This window comes from Anolis sagrei, chromosome 3 (genome assembly GCF_037176765.1).
Source record: "Anolis sagrei isolate rAnoSag1 chromosome 3, rAnoSag1.mat, whole genome shotgun sequence".
NCBI classification, from domain to species: Eukaryota; Metazoa; Chordata; class Lepidosauria; order Squamata; family Dactyloidae; genus Anolis; species Anolis sagrei.
This window is the reverse complement of record NC_090023.1, coordinates 107,938,177-107,952,314: the sequence shown is the minus strand read 5'-3', so window position 1 is coordinate 107,952,314 and position 14,138 is coordinate 107,938,177. Positions and strand designations below refer to the sequence as shown.

General features: G+C 37.0%; 1 protein-coding gene across 1 annotated transcript; it reads left to right on the top strand.

The window, feature by feature from the left end:
• Positions 1–621: 621 nt before the first annotated feature.
• On the top strand, positions 622–13,021 carry CFAP97D2 (CFAP97 domain containing 2). Its single transcript, XM_060769669.2, has 5 exons — positions 622–790; positions 2,670–2,750; positions 4,624–4,742; positions 7,032–7,224; positions 10,973–13,021. The coding sequence occupies exons 1-5, from the start codon at positions 698–700 to the stop codon at positions 11,117–11,119; spliced, it is 633 nt and encodes a 210-aa protein (XP_060625652.2). The 5' UTR covers positions 622–697; the 3' UTR covers positions 11,120–13,021.
• Positions 13,022–14,138: the final 1,117 nt, after the last annotated feature.

The following is a 14,138-nucleotide window of genomic DNA, read 5'->3' as shown; positions in this document are numbered from 1 at the left end:
GGGAAGACATACACTCTTTACTCTCAGGAAATTCCATGATAAGTTTGAGTTAGGGCTGCCATAAGTCAGAGGGAATATACCAACAAACCTGTGATTGACCTTCATACATGCAAGAAATATCTCATATGTTGTCCTCACACAGAGCGATTTACATGCTTCTATTCACAATGTCCAGGTGGGGACATTTTCCACATTTTGAAATGCATGAAGTCTTTAGGAGGGAAGCATTTTAAATAAATGACAAAAGGCACACTATCTAATACTTTATGGAAGCCAATGAGGTCATCTGAGTGCTGGCACACAACAACTAGTGCTTGATAAGATAAATATTATATTTGTGCTCACCTTTGTATGCAGTGCAGTAAGCAGTATTACTAGCTGACCCACTTTTTTCATTGTTGAAGCACTCAGCAAGATCATAGAAATGTAATTTTTTTAAAAAAATAAGTGATAAATGTACTGGAAAATGGTAGCTTAGTTTTAGAGCCTACATACTTGTTTGCCATTTCTGGAACATATTGTTTAAAATGCTCCCACCAGCTATTCACTTTTTGATTCAATGATACCATGACAACTGCCACATGACTCTGCTCCAAACACACAGTGTTGTTAAGAGCTTAGTTCAAGAAGGTCCTGGCTGGGGATGACTCATTCCCTTTGAAAGGGTTTAGATTTGGAGATATTTCATTGTTTCAAGATGCATCGTGCTTACCAGCCAATTTTGCCATGTGGCAATAAATATCTTCAGCAAAAGTGGGACAAAGTGACATATGAAGAACACGTGAAAAAGGTAAGCATACCTCAAACTTGACAGGCAGAATGGGCCGCTTGTGCCATGCCAAACTTATTGAAAGGAAATGCCTTCGCATTTCTGCCAAAGACATAATAAATAATTAGGTATTGCTTATGCTTGTTGTTTCTGTGTGCACTAGATATGACTTCTTCTTGACCCCACATTTAAAATCAAAATAAAATTATATGACCACAGTACAGAAAATATGATTTTTCCCTCCAAAGAAAAAAAGGTGGCAAATGCCATAGGTGCCTTATTTTTTCCTGTTATGGGCATGAATTTCTCCAATAAGAAGTGACACGTGCATTTAAAAATGGCAATTATTAATGAGTGAGTTTCTCCCCTATCACAGTGATATAAAATAATTTATTTATTTAAAGCATTTATATTCTGCCCTTCTCACCCCGAAGGGGACTCAGGGCGGAGCACAACATATAAACGGCAAACATTTGATGCCGGAAGACACTGTTTGTAACCCTTTTTCTTGCCATATTCTTGGAAGAAATTTTTATTTATCTTGGAATATAGTAGCAGAACTTCCAATGGAAACCTCACTTTTCTAGGCTTGTTTAGAGTTTTTTCTAAACTTTTGTATCATTGTGAATGCTTTCACAACACACTTATAAGAGGCTTGCTAATTTTGTTTTAGGCTATGCTCAACAATTTAATAAATGGAGTATTAAAAAGACATATTTATAGAACACCTAAAATTAAACTAAATCTGTAAGTTTGTTTTTAAAAGGAAGATAGAAGAATACATATGCACAGATTGAGATGAGAATTTGCTTTATAATCGCTTTATGTGTTGTAATCCAAAGTGGATGTATCCGGAGGGTGTATTAGATTCACTGACAGCTCTGAGAGCAGTTATATTGTAGCAAGTATTTATTCCTTCTGTGCTTGTATTTATCAGAAGCGAATTGAAGGCACAGTTATAATGTATTTAGAAACACAAACAAACTTAGCATTATACTCAATGTTCTTTGACTAGAAACTGGCCACTTGGAGTGCCTCTGATGCCACTGTAAGACGGTCCTCCATTGGGCATGTGGCAGGGCTCAGGCTGCATTGTAGTAAATGGTCTGTGCTCTTCTCTACATTCGCATGTCATGGACTCCACTTTGTAGTCCCATTTCTTAAGATTAGTTCTGCATTTCATGGTGCCAGAGCTCAGTCTGTTCAGCGCCTTCCAAATCGCCCGGTCTTCTGTGTGCCCAGGAGGGAGTTTCTCATTTGGTATCAGCTATTGATTAAGGTTCTGGGTTTTGGCCTGCCACTTTTGGACTCTCACTTGCTGAGGTGTTCCAGCAAGTGTCTCTGTAAATCTTAGGAAGCTATTTCTTGATTTAAGGTATTGACGTACTACCATTATAGCGACAAGAAGTAGAATGATGTTGTCATGCAGAAGGGAAAAAAGTTCCTTCTGCATGACAACATAATTCTACTTCTTGTCACTACAATGGTATTCATTTTAAGTATGTTATTAATTGTTAATTGATATCAAGTTGTACCAAATACATGGTAACCCTATGAATAAGGATCCATCCTATTATTATTGGCAGTAGGAAGATCTTGCAAACTATACTTCTTATTTAAGCATCTAAGGATAAAGGATTATAAATGCTATAAATCTGGAGACTGAAGGAAACTTTCAGGGACAATGCCCTCTTTTGCTCTCTCTGTAGTGACATTCTCTCTTACTACTGAGCTTTTGAGTCTTACCTAGGAGAGTGCCTCTGAACTTATATTGATATACTGTATGTAGAATATATGTGCTGCTGGAAGTGTTCAAAATATAATAATACAGACATTTGCTTTTATCCTAATGGAAAATATAAGTATCTCCAAAAATAGGTGGGGTTTTTTTCTGCTCTAGATCCAGAGAGCCAACCCTGTGGTAGATACCTCTCCTCCTCCAACTTATGGGCATCTTCATTTGAAATTAAGAAAACTCAAGGTACATTGATGCTTATAAATTGATGGTTTAAAAATGTTTGGTTTATTGATAAAGAGCCACCGCGTATTCTCTAGAGCTTGATCGATACTGCCCTATATTCCAGGATCTGATCTGCTTTCAATTGGATTATATGAGTCTATATTGACAGATAATCTGGGATAAACAGATAATCTGGGATCAGATCCTGAGATACAGGGCAGTGTAGATCCAGTTTAGGATGCAAGAGGACAATTTTGTAATAATATGAGACTTATCAGGCCTTTCTCCTAACCTAGGTTTTGATTGAAGTCTTTTCCAGTTTGAGGGGGAAGATATCCCTCAAGCACTGTAATGGGAGGAGGCGGTGGAGGAAAAATTCTCTCCCTAGACAGGACATGAAGCATTTTGATTTTAAAACACCCAGCCATACAAACTGAAGATGAGGAAGCCCTGCAGTCTCATGGGGTCATGAGGCCCACTAACCGCAGCTGCCCATCTCTGTCCTAGATCTCTCTATACAGAAAATGTCATTGAGTTGCATGGAACTCTTTTGGTTAGTACAGGTCTGAACCTTTAGGTAGACAAGTTACAATGGTCACGTACAAACCAGGAAACCATGGGACATATGGCTTACTGAGGGCAGGCAGCATCCCCAGTCATGCATAAATGCAATGATAATACCCAACAACGGTCGTCCTTTGGTAGAGATAGTCCCAATTAATGCCCTCTCTATCTGCTTTTAAAATGGTGCAATTTTTCTCTCCTCCTCTCATTCTCCTTCTTTATCCTCAGATTACTTCAGTGGCTACAAACTGATGGGTTCAGAGTGCAAAATAGTTTGGACTGAGGGCCTTCCACAAAACCATATAACCCAGAATATCAAGGCAAAAATCACACAGTATCTGCTTTGAATTGGGATATCTGAGTCCACACTGCCATATATTCCAGTTCAAAGCAGGTAATGAGGGATTTTATTCAGCTGTGTGGAAGGGGCCTAAATTAACTCAGCAAAGGAAAGAGGATTGCATATGCAAATGCAAATTGCTGCAGCTTGTCTGTTCCTCCTCATTGATAACTTTTCCTATCTGGATTACAGTCTAATGCTGCTTGGTCACACTTGTCCCAGTTTTCATCTGTGAAATATTGACCGATATGGTCCATTGATTTACTGTAACATGAACTGGCAGCAGCCAGTGCTATGGCTTGTTTTCTTTATAAAATAGCAGAGATGAAAACCATGGAGTAAAGCCATATCCTGTTTAAAGAGAAACAAAAGAGAGTGCCAAGTTCAAGTGTCAGCACAAACATACCATAGACCAGAACTCTGTGATTTTGATGTGGTCTCTTTTGTAATGCTCTTAATGTGAGCATTACTTATTTCTCACTTAATTGTGAGAAATAAGTATAAAATTGACATTATCAATTTCCCTATAAAAACTGCATTCTCACTGGTCCAAGTAGGAATTTTATTCAGACCTCTGGTATGATGTTGCAAGGGTCTCCTGTTTCTCATTAACTTGAATGATTAGGAATATTTTGCATATCTTAAAATGCAATTTAACTAAGTGTTAAATGATGCCGAAGTCTCCTACTCTTTTAAAATGCTTATTGTGAATTTCATTCTGAAAGAAACGTGCCTAAAATAAGGATGTGGAACATGGGGCTTCCAGATATTGCTGGACTGCAATTCCCTTCTGCCATATCCAGCAAAACCAATGGTGATGGGCGATTGGAAATGCAATTTGATTGGAGAGTCACATATTACCTGTCCCTGTCTTTCACTCATGTCGCAAAGCAAATCGGGCATTCATGATGGTCATTTGCAACTGGAGAAAGGGATGTAAGGAATAAATTGTTTACAAAATAATTCTTCTGTCTTTTAAAATATTTTAAGCTGGAAAAGGAACGTTTGTCAATCATTGAGAGAGACAACCATCTGCTACTCAGGAAGATATCTCATATTATGAGAACTACGGGAAGAATTGATAACAAAAATGAATATGAGGCCAAAAGGTAAGGTTTGCAATCAGAATGAAAGAAAGTTTCCCAGTTACATGTTTCTCAAATGTACAAAATCTCATGACAATGCAGGATAACAACAGAAAACGGAAATTGTAGGAAGTTGTAAACAGCTGAAGTAAGATTTGTGTTAGACAACAGCCCCCCTTGGTGGTGCAGTGGGTTAAACCGCTGAGCTGCTGAGCTTGCTGACCAAAAGGTTAGCGGATTGAATCCAGGGAACAGGGTAAGCTCCTGCTATTAGGCCCAGCTTCTGTCAAACTAGCAGTTCGAAAACATGCAAATGTCAGATCAATAGGTACCGCTTCTGTGGGAAGGCAATGGCGCTCCATGCAGTCATGCTGGCCACATGACCTTGGTGGTGTCTATGGACAATGCCGATTCTTCGATTTAGAAATGGAGATGAGCTCCATCCCCCAGAATCAGACATGATTAGACTTAATGTCAGGGGAAACCCTTACCTTACTAGACTTGTGAAGTAATTAAGGATTTTTCCACAACTTTACACTCTCCTGATGTATTTATTTATAACTACCACATTCCCAGTCAGAGGGTGCTGCTTTGATGGTTGAAGTGATGGGAACCGTAATCCTATACAACTAGAAAAGGTCACATTGGGGAAAGTAATGTATGGGAATGTATATACCAGTATACGTTATATCGATAACTCACAGTCTATAGTTCATTCATGTCAGATATTTTAGGTTCCACAAGTCTCTTTGTTTTTGTTTTTTTCTGTAACAGAGTAATAAAGCTACCCCCTCAACATTTTCCAAGCCGTGCTTTTGATATATCTGAATATCTATGAGTCATGGGAAGAATCAACTGTGACTAGACACGTTATAAGTAATCAATACATGTTTGGGACAACTGACTGACAGGTTCATGTAAATGTCTAAAATACAAGCAGTAGCATTTAGGCTGAATTACAGTGTGAGGCCAGTAGTTTGAGATTAACATAATTCATAGGATGGATCTATACTGTTATGTAATACAGATTATCAATGTGGTTATTACAAACTATCTGCTTTGAACTGGATTATATGAGTCAACACAACAGTGCAGATAATGCCCAGCACAGAGCAGCAAGAAGAATTTCCTACCAATAAATATATAAGAGTTTTCCATATAAATATTGTTTCAAAAACCAATTTACTGATCCTATGAAGCTTTGTTCAAAAGATATGCCTCCTGAATTTATTTGATTTATGCCAAGCAAGTGTACAAAGACTTAAGTGTGGCAGATCTTTCCCTGTTGCATAACTGAGATTTATTTTTCTGATACAATTTCCTTTCTGGACAAGAACCCAAAAAAATGATTGTGGATTATTATAACGTAATTGGAATTTAGCTTAATCACTTCTGCAAAAGAAAGCAAACTGGAAATATTTGCTAGCCAAAGTCAAAGGTATGATTGGTAATCTAGTGCTTCCATAATTTACAAGCAGATCTGTCTGTTTTCCATTTCTAATGTTCCTTGTGTCTAGCACTCAAAAATGGAAAAGGCTGGATAAAAATAAAGAAAATAATAATTAATAATAGTCATCGCTGTCCTTTCACTTATTTGCATCCACCCTTTCCTGTTAATGACTGGACAATTTATACAGCTCCTACTTTTGTGAGGTTTATGCACAATTCAAAGCCACAGAAAGAAAATTAAAAACAGTATTTATTTATTTACTATATTTATATCCCACCTTTCTCGACCCCAAGGGGGACTTAAGGCAGCTTGCAGCATAAGCAATAATTCAATGCCTCAAAAGCAATATACATCCAATATACAATTAAATATACATTTCAATTAAAATTTTAAATAAGATTAAGAGCATTAAAACATATAAAACATTGCAATTACAACTATAAAACCACATTATCCGCAATCATAGTCAGACCATTCCAGTAATGATTAAACATAAATCCAAGTCAATCTATTGCATTGTGTTATTTGTCAAAGGCTTGACCCCAAAGTCACGTTTTCACCCAGTTGAAATACAGTAACTTTTGAAAAGGGAAAAAGTACCAAAATGTCAGATGAAGAAGATGAAACAGTAATGTACTGCAAAATATGTCAATTAGATAAAACAAATACCTGTCTAAATAGAAGAAACACCATAGGAGAGAATGTTAGCTAAGCTAACTAGAGATAGGAATTCAAACGTTTTCTTTCATTTTTATATATATGTATATGTATATGTGTGTGTGTGTATGTGTATGTGTATGTGTGCGTGTGTGTGTATATATGTGTATATATATATATATATATATATATATCCTGTACTTTAGCTTAAACCGAAAAATACGAGAGCAAGAATTACTAAGAATAACCCGAGAGAATCGTGTCATTCTGGAAAGGATTACAAAGTGTCAGCCTCAATACAAGGTCCAGAACTGGAATGAAGACTGGCAAAAGACTGAATACTACACAAACAATATCACAAGATACCCTCATGGAGTGCCTGTGTTGCGAGATCAAAAGGTATCCTTGGTTGTTTAAAATTATTTTTTGTTTTTCTAAAAATATTTAGTCCTACAGTTTAGTGAAAACCACTTTTTTTGGTAAGTGTAAGAGATGTCTTTATGGAAAATTTTAGAGGTGCTCCAAAAAGCTTCAGTAAAGATAAGGTGTCTTAAAAGCTTGACTGAGCAAATCTCTTTGAATTTGATTTATCATAATTTATATTCGCTAGCTTTAACAACTGGGGTAAAATAAGCAGGTTCTGTGCAGCCTAATTTCAAGAAGTAGAATGCAACTGGTAAATAACTGGCCAATCTGTGCATGATACATTTATCAGCTAAGGCATACATACTATCCTATTGAGAGAATATAGGTGATAGACAGCTGTTAAGGATAAAACTAAACATTATTTTAAATAATATGTTTCTCTTGCTTTTATCTATGTTACTGTTGTCTCAACGTACAAGTGCCAGATCTTGATACACCAGTGAAATGGTTTTTAAGGCTTACAAAGAATAAAGCCAACAGAATCCATGCTTTATGGTCCTAACCCACATCTATCTAAGGATTAAATCTGTTTGGATTCTTGACGCTCCAGGTTAACCTGTGATGGGTTGCAGGTCTTGGGCCTGTGGAGAAGGTCCCTCTGAACAGCAGATTCAGGGATCTAGCAATTATGCTCTCCTGTCCTTCCTATTTTGCCACTGTATCTCATTCTCGGAAAGGTCATTTAATGCTTGAGTTTTAATCCACCAGAGCATTGTAAAATGTAAACAGCTACAGGCAAGAAATAAACTTCACAGAAAAGGAAAAAAGCAGAGAGGAGAGGAAGGAAACCTGCAAAGCAGTGGATTAGATGATGGGGAAGCTTAAGGTTGGATTTATACTTCTCTATATCCCAGGATCTGATCTTGGATTATCTGTTTATCCAAGATTAACTGGCAGTGTAGACTAAGGCCCCTTTTACACTGCCATATAAAATTCAGATTATCTGCTTTGAACTGGATTATATAGCAGTATAGACTCATATAATCCGGTTCAAACCAGATCATGTGGTTTATCTGCATTGATAATCTGGATTATCTGGCAGTGTTAAAGGGTCTTGATATAATCAAGTTCAAAGCAGATAATCTGGGATCAGATCCTGGGATATAGGGCAGTACAGATTCAGCCTAAGATAAATGGAAGCACAATGTGGCAAAGTTACTTTTTTTTTTTTTTTACACAAATGCAAGTCCTACCTTTTCAATTTTCAGAGGGAACAACACTGACAAAAGGAATGCACAAGCCAGGGTTGGCAGACTTGAACCCACGGAAACTAAATCTGTTTTGAACTCTTTTGAAACACTATACAAGAGGAAAATGCACTCTAGGGCTGATGAGACTCCAAGTTTAACATCTGGAGAGCCAACATTTTCCCTCTTGTTTGTTATGTTGTTATGTGCCTTCAAGTTGTTTCTGATTTACGGAGAGTCTAAGGCAAGCCTATCATGGGGTTTTCTTGCCTTTACCTTCCTTTGAGGCTGTAACTTGTCCAAGCTCATCCAGTGAGTTTTCACAGCTAAGCAGAAAATTGAGGGATAGTTTCCAGAATCTTAATCCAGTGCTCAAACCACCACATCATTTGGCTCTACAGGAGTACTACTTAAACATTAAAGAATCTTATTAAAATATTTGTATCTAATTTTAAAAGGTTAAAAAGATGTATTTAAGTTAGTGGAATATGATCCACATAATTTTAGAGCAGGTGTGGGTAACAGTCGAAGAATGGGGGTCTGCACTAGAAGGTCTTGGAAGATTGCACATGACCTCACTGCAAGCATTTGTGTTGTGCTTTTAGGCCCTATCGGAAATTTTAGTTCCAAGACAGATCTTTTTTTTAACAATAGCAATTGAGAAGTCACTTCCTGCTCACTTCTTTTTTAAAGGTCTCTCTGGAGCCTAAAATGTCTTATGGAGTACGATATGACAAAAATAATTCCTTGTCCTTAATTTTACATTTTGCCACAGATAATCCATCTGTGTTTTAGAGAGATACTCTCAGGATCACCAGCTATACTTTATGTGTACCAAATTAAGAAAAATTCCAAGCAATCTGACATCATGGTCATAGATTTTGTGTGATGAAAACTGCACAAAAAAGATCAGACAACTTCTGCAAGTTTTTTTTTTGGAAGCCCAAGGATCAGTTCTGTCCTTCTAAAAGTTCTGTGCATGTGCCCTGGACAAGAAGAAATTTGCATTTGTGAATATGAAGGTCATTAAAATGTTTGCATGTTTTATCACAAGGTGTGCAAATTAGCCCTTAATCAGTATTTCTTTGCAAGAATCCTCTCACATTACCTCTCTCACTCCTTTAAGGTCAGTTTTTATGTTCTCAACAAATCTTTTCAAGTCCTGGGTTGCTTGAAAGATCAGGCAAAGAAGAAGAAAACAAATTATACTGGTTATTTTAATATCTTGGGATTTATTGTTATTATTAGAATTGTGAATAATGATGTTTAAGTTTATGTATAGATATGGCTTAATTAAATGTTCTTGCTAGAGTAATCCCACTAAAATGAATAGGACTACCACAACTAAACTCCCATTAATTTCTCTGTGTCATTCCTTGGTAAGACTAACACTGAATTTAGTTCTAAGAATATAAACGTATTATTTACAACTTTAAAATATAAATAAATCACAAGTTATCGAGCCCTAAGAGTTTAAAAGAACTACAGTGGAACCTCTACTTAGGAGCTTTTTGAGTTAACAGCTGTTGCTCAGCCCAAGTTTTACTTTAACGTAAGAGCAGCATTTTGAGTTAAGAGCTAGCGTCAGAGGGAGCGCTAGCACAAGATTACAGGGTTTTAGGCCCGTCGCAAACTAGGTTCCTGCAGAAGAAAACCTTGCTAGCAAGTCCCTGACGTCATGAGCCTGCGCCTCTCTCCCCGCCCCTTTCTCCGCCCCTTTCTCTTTGCGAGCGTGGTTTTTCCTTTGCTAGGGCAGCATTGCCCGCATTTTCTCTCAGTTGAATTCTGCCAATTGAGAGAAAATGCGGGCAATGCTGCCCTAGCAAAGGAAAAACCACGCTCGCATGGAGAAAGGGGCAGAGAAAGGGGCGGGGAGAGAGGCGGAGTCTCGTGACGTCAGGGACATGCTAGCAAGGTTTTCTCTCGCAGGAACAGAGTTTGCGATGGGTCTTAGGATTTCAAGGGAGCAACCTCTGTACCTTGTGCTCTTGTCTGCTTTGCTCTTCTCCACTTTAAGAAACTCAGGGTTAGTTGATTTTGTGTGGTTTTTATTCCTGGTATGTTTAGCTTCAAGAATAGAGAGAGGGGGAGAGAGCAAGAGAGGAAGAGAGGTTGGAATGAGTACAGTATGAAGAAAGTGATGCTTCTGCCTCTTCAGTTTGTGCTTTGTGATTCCTTGCCACAACTTTGTGCTTCTACCATTTTAAAGTTGATCTTTCTTTTTTATTTTTCCATATCAATGTGCATTTACAAATTATTTGTTATTTATAAAGTACATTTTCTTATTTTTTAAAAAATAACAAAAATTGGAGGGAGGTTGGGGGGGGGCAGAATGGACATAGCATTTCAATGGGAAAATTCACTTTGAGATAAGAGCAATTTGAGTTAAGAGCTCATTCATGAAACGAATTAAACTCTTAAGGCATCACTGTATTAGCTAAATTGCTTTTAAAAACTTTTTTGCAATGATAAAAATGTTTAATTTTAAGAATACATATATTTATGAGCACATGAATTTATGTATCCCTGCACAGGAACAAAAACGCAACAAGATAGAAAAAAAGAGGCAGAAAGAGAAGCATCTGAAAAATGAATGTTTGAAAGACAAACCAGAAAAAAAAGAACTAATTGAACACAGCATCGAGTCAAGCAAGGATCATCACAGAGCAAATTCAATATAAAAGCTGTAGTTTCAATCCTTATAGAGGCACAACTGACAGCAGATAACAAATATTAGGCCAAGAGTATAAACTAAACACATGGCTTTTTTTAAAAAAAAAAAACTGTTCATTCTAGTTACTAGATATGACACATAAAAAACAAAGCCACAATCATCAGAATAATTGAAAAATAAATTCAATTGAAATTGTTGAAGAATGCTTGGAAGAAAACAGGTTAAGTGTTTATATGAAGATTATCAGAGGTTAAATGGTTCAGCAGTAACAAAAATCACAGTATCTATATAAATAAAAATGTAATGTTTGTTTGTGGGATTAACATAACTCAAAAGCCACTGGGCGAATTGACACCAAATTTGGACACAATACACCTATCAGGCCAATGAGTGACCATCAGTCATAAAAACACTGAAAAACACAGTGGAAGAGACTTAAAAGCCAAAAAAAATAAAATAAAAAATACATTACAATGCATGCACAAAACCACATATATACCCACACAGACTGGGCCACAGCAACGTGTGGCAGGGGATGGCTAGTTAAACATAAAGTTGCAAGGAAAAAGACACTGAAAGCTTATAAATTGATTTTCTGCTTTGAACTTTGATTTTTAAAACATCAGTTAAAACAATCTTTTGGTATTAACCACATTCAGTATGACCAGAATGTCTTTATTTCATAAAACAGGTCAACTTCATGGTTTCCATGCTCCAATGATATATAGTTTTGGTTATCCACACAGATTGATCTGTATATAGGCTGTATCTACACTGCCATATAATCCAGTTTCTGAATCCGGATTATCTGCTTTGAACTGGATTATATGAGTCTACACTGCGAAATAATCCAAAGCAGAAAATCTGGATTCAGAAAGTGGATTGTATGGCAGTGTAGATGGGGCCATAGTCAGTATCTTCCCAGTGGTTTAATCAGCTTCAGGATCCAAGAATTAGGCATTCATCAGTTCCTCTGGCAGTACACTCTTATGGACAGATGTTCCACTGTGTTAAATTACTTACTTTCAAATAATTACTGAGAATATTCTTTTAAAAAGCATTGCCTGGACATAGCATTAAATCTAGACTTGACAATATTTAGGGTTCAGATACTGGTACATCCGGGGTCAGCCTCTAGTGCAGGATTTCTTATGCTTAAGAGCCAAGAAATCTCCAGGGTTCCATAGCTAGGCTTTATGATGTCAATGAACTGGATGTATGATGGCACACCAGGAAGATCTAATGAGAAACTAAATGTGTCTGGCTATTTTCCCAGTGACCATCGGTATGCCCTAAATTACTTTAATACCTCAAAATAAAACACTAGAGACAAGACTAAATTCAACAATTGTTTACTAAATAATCAAGGTATAAAAGTACAGTTTGATTATGATGGTGTAAGAACAATGAAATATAAACTCTGAGGTAACAAACTATAAACTCTGGGGTAAATATATTCTAATCTAAAATCTATAGGGCAAGTATATGGCTATAACTATTCTATGAGGCAAATACGTATTATCTATGAACTATCTATCTATAAGGCAAATATGTGATAAGGATGGCCTGTTCAAATTGCAAGGCCAGACCAGACACTTTCTGGCAACTATCTATAAACTATGACCAAAAGGAATGGAATAAAAAGTCTTTCTGCCAAGCTCTGAGCCAGAATGGGCTGAACCAACTGAGCTCGACCTCTAGGGGAATCCTAAACTCCTACTCTAAACTTGGCAAAATGGAACAGTCCAACAGGCAACAAAGAAATAATACTAGGCCGAGACATCACAGGATGCAAAAATTGTTGATTTTTCTTCCTATTTCTTTTCCTGTGGTTCTGAATTTTGATTTGCTCAAGTATTCGTTGTAACTGTTTCTTTCATTCCAGACTAATCACACAATAAAATCAATTCCATGCAAAACCTTGCTCCGGGACAAGAATCATTGCGCTGAATTATAAGGTTGGAAAATATAGACTGCAACATTTATTGGTTACCGTTATTGAAGTGGGTTGGTTCTTCATGGGCCCACTATTTACAATTATCATTTTAAGTATTTTTAAAACATCAATAAGTTTTCAATTACATTCCAACAGTAATTTTCTGGCCGCAGTTTTACAAGGTCTTTAGCTTTCTGTGCCTCTCCAAACTACAGCTCCCATAATTCCATAGTATCAGCATTACCTTTAAAGTGGTGTCAACCTGTGTTAATTCCACAATGTAGACAAGTAGTTCCCAACCTGTGGTCCGTGGACTCACCATTACTATACCGTTGCAATGAGAGTGACTGGTCTCACAAAACCCTCTTATAGTGCCAAGGCTTATTAAATATGGTTTTCTGTGGACAAACAGATGGTGACTACTGGATGTCATAAGTTCTGTAGCAGAAACTAGAGCTGATGTGGTCTACCTAATGCTATTTTCTGAATCAACAGCCCAAATAACTAAACAGAATCTAAAGTTGAGCAAAAACTGAATCATAATCCTTTTGTTACTAATGTTGGAGAGTGGTCCCTGGTCAAAGTGGTCCCTGGTCAAAAAATAAAAAAAGGTTGGGAACCACTGGTGTAGATGCACCTTAGCTCGGAAAAGGCCATAGCTGGTAAACTGGTTTGAACCACAGAGTCCCTCTAGTAGGTGGATCTAAGGCCCCATCTACACTGTCCTATAATCCAGTTTCTGAATCCAGAATTTTCTACTTTAAACTGCATTATATGGCAGTGTAGACTCTTATAATCCAGTTCAAAGCAGATAATCTGAATTCAGAAACTGGATTATAGGGCAGTGTCAATCCAGCCCCATAATCCAGATTATCAAATCTGATAATCCACATTATCTACTTTGAACTGGATTATATGAATCTTCACCACCATATAATCCAGTTCAAAGCAGGTAATATGGATTTTATAGTGAAGTGTAGATCCAGCCTGAGAACTCCAAAGCAGTGTTTAGCTCTAGTGCGTGTTGCTTTGAAAAAGAAAGTATTTTTTAAAAAATTAAAAAACTATTTTATGAAGAGCCAATTAAATT